The sequence below is a fragment of the Vombatus ursinus genome, unplaced genomic scaffold (genome assembly GCF_900497805.2).
Source record: "Vombatus ursinus unplaced genomic scaffold, bare-nosed wombat genome assembly UNPS02000749.1, whole genome shotgun sequence".
NCBI lineage: Eukaryota > Metazoa > Chordata > Mammalia > Diprotodontia > Vombatidae > Vombatus > Vombatus ursinus.
Window position 1 is genome coordinate 19,686,282 of NW_020940527.1, and position 5,176 is coordinate 19,691,457.

The 5,176-nt window shown below is 46.5% G+C and overlaps 1 protein-coding gene across 1 annotated transcript in view; it reads right to left on the reverse strand.

The window, feature by feature from the left end:
- Positions 1-4,521, reverse strand: part of GDF10 (growth differentiation factor 10) — a 19,784-nt gene extending 15,263 nt beyond the window's left edge. Inside the window, exon 1 of the mRNA XM_027859934.1 lies at positions 4,158-4,521. Within this exon, the coding sequence (XP_027715735.1) occupies positions 4,158-4,506 (349 nt within the window). The 5' untranslated portion in view covers positions 4,507-4,521. The remainder of the gene's footprint in view (positions 1-4,157) is intronic.
- Positions 4,522-5,176: the final 655 nt, after the last annotated feature.

Consider the following 5,176-nt stretch of genomic DNA (forward strand, 5'->3'; position numbering starts at 1 on the left):
TTCCCTGAGGAAGAGTGAGGGGGAAAGATTACTGTAGTATGGCAATGTGTTCATAAATGACAGAAGCATATGAGGTCCTGTAGTGAGCTCACTCTCACTGGAGGTGTTCAAATAGAGGCCTGACAGATGCTTCTAAGGGATGTTGTAGAAAGACTTCATGTGGTAGGCAGAGGTTGGACTGGATGACCTCATAGACTTCTTCTAGTTCTAGGACTGGTTTTTTTGAAAAACATTTTAAGTCAGTCAACAAGCATTTATAAAGTGCCTACTATGTGCCGGTACCATATTAAGTTCTGAGGATACAAAGAAAGGCCAAGGAAAAAAAAACCTCTCTGCTTTCAGTGAGCTTACTGTTTAATGGGAGAAGATAGCATGCAAATAACTATGAACAAACGAGATATATTAGCTGAGAGAAGGTAGTAGTATTAAGGGGGAACAGGAAAGACTTCTTGTAGAAGATTTTAGCTGGAACTTGAAAAAACCCCCAACAAATGTATCTGTTGACTTGGTGTAAATATAAACTTCTTTTGGTAATCATGGATTCCTTGCTGAACTTGGAAAATTCTGACCAACTTGATTTTATGCTCTCTGCATAACACTCCAGTTCCTAATGACCCAACTGCAGAACCTGTTTATGTGGTCAGGCATCCTGTGGTTTTACTCTGGCCCTAGGAGGCCGTCTGTGCTAATTATGTGATGGGTTTGAGCTCAGTGCATGCCAAATTTAGGTCCAAGCGCTACTCTTTACAGTGTTATCACCCCTAGATAAACAAAGAGTCTAAACACTCCAGGGATTTTTGTCCCTTCATCCATTACCCCGAAACAGCTGTTACTTTACACCACCCAAAGGAAGATGGAAAATATGACTGGGATGTGAAAAAAAAAAACATGGTGGGAGTCTGAAAACCTTAGACTAGGGGGTGAGATGGTGCAGGGATATAGTAGGTTAGGTCCTGTGGCTTTCTCTAAGAAGCTGTTCAGTGGCTAAGTCCCAACCACCAGGTAACTGCAATCAGACTAGCTGCAAATTGTAGGTGGTACTCCATTAATAAATATCCAGTGGAAAATACTGTGCACTTATTAAAAAAAAAACTGGAAGGGAAGTAAAGGTTCATTGGCACCATGAAACCCATTTTGACGTGCCATTAAATCTCTGTATTACACAAGTGTATTACAGGGTTTGTTTTGAATTTTGAATTTTTTTAATAGAGTTAGAAACTGCCAAGATCTCTTACTTTAAAAGCAGCCCAGCCCAGTAGGTAAAGAAACAGACTTTTGGATAAGAGTTTGAGTTCTACTCTGATAGATTCCCAAGCAAATCATTTAAACTCTGTGCATATCTGTTCTCTTATTTTAAATAAAACAAGAGAGGACTTAGTGCCTAGATTCCAGTATCTATATTCCTTTCCAATTAAGTGAGGAACAACTAATAAAAATAGCATATGCCTCTCTTCCTTTGAAGAAGTGGAGATCTATGGGTGTGGAACACTGCATATATTGTCAGCCTCCTTGAACCTGTTGGTTAATTTTGCTTACCTACTTTATTTGCTTTTTCCTGTTTATTCTTTGTTACAAAAAAAAGTCTCTCTGGCAAGGGGGGAAGAATATATTTAGAAATGAAGGTATATGAACACAAAAGATACCAATACTATTTAAAAAAAATAAATGGGTAAATACTTACATGGTTTTAAGTAAAGGAAGGAAGACATACAAAAGAACCCTAGCATACAGTATGCATGCCTCAGATTTTAAGTGCTCGATGCACTTGAGCCTTCTGGGTGGATAAAGTGAAATGTGATGAGAAATAGATTAAAATAATTTGCAGTGGCTCTTCCCTCATTCCTAATTCCCACTCCAAAAGAACAGCCCGTAGAATAAAAAAAAATATTTAAATTGTATTTTATTCTAAAAACCAAATTGTTTAAATGCTGAATTATTAGAGCTATAGACTCAGAAGGTGAGTCCTTTTCCTAGCTACACTTAAGTAATGTGCCATCAATATTTGTTGTTGTTGTCTATACCAGTGATTTCATCTGTATAGGGAATTCCCAATGTGGAAAGCCCCCTTTCCAAGGCAACTGGCAAAACCTTTTCAGCTTTGTTTTACAAAGCTTCATGGAGGGTACTGAAAGATCAGATGATCAGCACAGTGCAAGTTGACGCATCCTCTGTAACTCCTGTTAGAGAGCTGCCTGCCGCACTGTGAGGGTCTTGCCCATGGTCAGATGGCTAGCATGTGTTAAAAGTAGAACTTGAATTCAGGTCTTCCCAACACCAATGCCTATCCTCTAACTGGTATACCATACTATTTTTTGTGATCACCATGATCATTATTTAAAACAACACAAAGACTACTGGTAAACAGTACTGTTCTAGGACCAAAGGATAAAAGTTACAGGGAGGCTGACTTTAACTAAGCATAAGAAAGAATGTTTTAAGAATTAGAGCTCTCTGAAAAACAGAAGAGATTGTTTTGTGTAGTAATGATTTCCCATTATGGAAGGTTCAATCATTGGCTGGCTGAGAGGTTGTTAAAGATGATGCCAGAGAGAAGAGATTCCTGCACTGCTTCTGAGGTTAGAATGGATGACACCAAATTCTTGACTCTAAGAGTTTGTGATGCTAGGTGTCATACAGAGTTAATCGTAATAGTCTCCTGCTTCTAGCCAAGATACTTACTCTATGGCCGCCTTCTTTCCCCTAACTACAAGATTAGGATAATCAGATTTGCTCCCTACCTCCCAGGTTGGTAATGAGTTGATGGGCTCATATCAGTAAAGCAGAGACACTCAGAGGATCAGAGGCAAGCCCAAGTAAACAGATCTTAGAGCAAAAAAAAAAAAAAATCAAGTTAAACTAAATAAATATAAAGCCTGTAGCAGAGCCTATATTCAAAACATGTGAAATGTTCAAAAGCCCAAGCTATGCAGAGGAATTCTTTGATACCAAAGAAGGAAGCTGCCCACTGACCCTACTTTTCACCAAACCCAATAAATTTTCCATACTGCCCCTCATCTTGAAAAGTCAAATATACATCACGACAGGGGAGAGAGCTGGAGCTTGGGTATCAGAAGACTTTCTAGCTTCACCCTGATTTGCTGTGTGACCTTGAGCAAGTTGCTTAACCTTTCTCTGTTTCAATTTTTCCATTCTTCAAATTTAGCTGATAATCCCTGCAACCCAAATGGTTGCATAGAAGTTACTGACTACTACAGACGGTGATTCTGATTGTCCTGAAGCACAAGGAGGCATTCATCAAATTAATCCACTCTCGAGGTGAAGAGACAGACACTTCTTTAACCAGCTACTCTGTTAGAATAGCCGCTTCTTAGGCAAAGTGTGGGGTAGCTCTTCTTACCATATTTCACCGAGGACCCCGAAATATTCCCCCTGTTGAATCTCTTGGGGAAGTCTTGTTACTACAGCGTAAGCTACCCATCCGAATGCAGTTGGCGCCTTTGGTATCTTTGGAGTGCCTAAGTAGACTAGAGACTGGAATCGGGGAATCCCTACATTGTGCCCCCAAACAAAGAAAAACACTGTTTTCTAGAGCAGGGGCAGTCTGCGGGACATGGAAAAGGGGTTGTGCGAAGCTAAAGGAGGCTATTGCTAACACGTTGACAGATGGCGCTCTTACCAACTTCACCCCACAGTAGACCTGTGAAGTTAGAAGGGGGAAAGACTCTGGCTGGAGAGGACTTAGGGTGACAGAGAAAACTTCTCTGTGAGGTGGCTTTGCTACTTTCTTTCTGGTCAGTGAGGGTAGAATACCCCTGCTTCTCCAATCCCCACCCAGATCAGCCCACCTGGTCAGCTCCACCCCAGCGGGACAAGTGGGCAGTGCTAAACCAATTTGCTCACGAGATGCCCATCTGTCTTGGCCAAGGTGGGGCTCTTCGAGATGCTGAATAATAATATTCCACACCATCCCACCCCCTCCTCTAGGCGTAGAAGTAGAGGGTTCAAGATGAAATGCCCAGGTGCTTCTAATACTCCAGGGGTCCTAGGAGCCCCGGAAAGATTCTCTTACACCATTATCTCCAAGAGTGGGAAGAATGACACCAAGATCGCCGAGTCGCTCTAGGGGGAGGGAGTTTTGACAAGTTCTTAGGAAGTCCAGGAAGGAGAGAGTGGGAATGGGAATCAAATCAGCTTACCCAGCTTGGGTTTGAAACTGCGGACGGTGTTGCCGTCTCCCGGCCGGCTGCCCTCGCGGTTGTATTTCTCATAGAGCTTAAGCATGTGGACAGCTACCATGTCCCGAGCGCTGGCTCCCAGGGCTGCAGATACGTCCCCTAGGCGCTCAATGCCCGCTGCAGCCGAGCTGGAAGAGGCCGAGGCGGAGGAAAAGACAGCGGGAGCCCCACTGAACAAGAAGTCGTAGGCAGCCGGGGGCAGTCCGACCACTCCGGGCGTGTGGCTGCCGCTCGCTCTCTCCTGCACCAGCAGCAGCAGCAGCAGCCGCGGCATCAGCAGCAGCCCGGCCGGAGCGCGGCGCCAGGCCATTTGGAGAGCCCGGGAGGGAGGGAGGGAGGAAGGCGGGAGGGCGGCCTGAGCTCGGGGTGGCACTTAGGGAGTGGTTGCAGCAGCTGCCTGCGCTGCTGCCGCCGCCGCCGCCGCCGCCGCCGCTGCCGCCGCTGCTGTATAGCTGCTGCTGCTATAGCTGCTGTGGCTGCAGCAGCTGGGAGCAGAGCAGTCACCGCCCCACCCACCCGGGATCTGGAGCAGCAGCTGGCAGCCTGGGCGCTGAGACTCAGCCCGCTTGGGCTCGGCTCTCCTGTTTCCCCACTCTCTGGCTGCGCCGCTCGCCTTTTGCACGGGTGAAGGGTAGCGGGGATACGGCCCTGGGAGAGCAGTGCTGGGGGGGAGTGGGGGTGGGGGTAGGAGCTGGGGTGGGGATGGCGAGCCAACCAATCACCTTGCCTGCGAGGTGAGAAGTGCTGGCACTTGGGGGGGGGACCCGCTAGGGGGAGGGGGAGAGGGGGAGCCAGGAGTTCCTTCCGCCCCCCTTCGCAGCTCAGGATGGACCAAGGAGCTTGCCTGCCTTCTTGCCTGCCTGCCTGCCTGCTGAGGGACTAACGGATCCCACGGGCAGCCCGGGGAAACTTTGCTGATGAGCTGTGACTAGTCTGTTTTGTTGGGGCAGGGGAGGCGGGGAGGAGCGCACCCCCTCCCT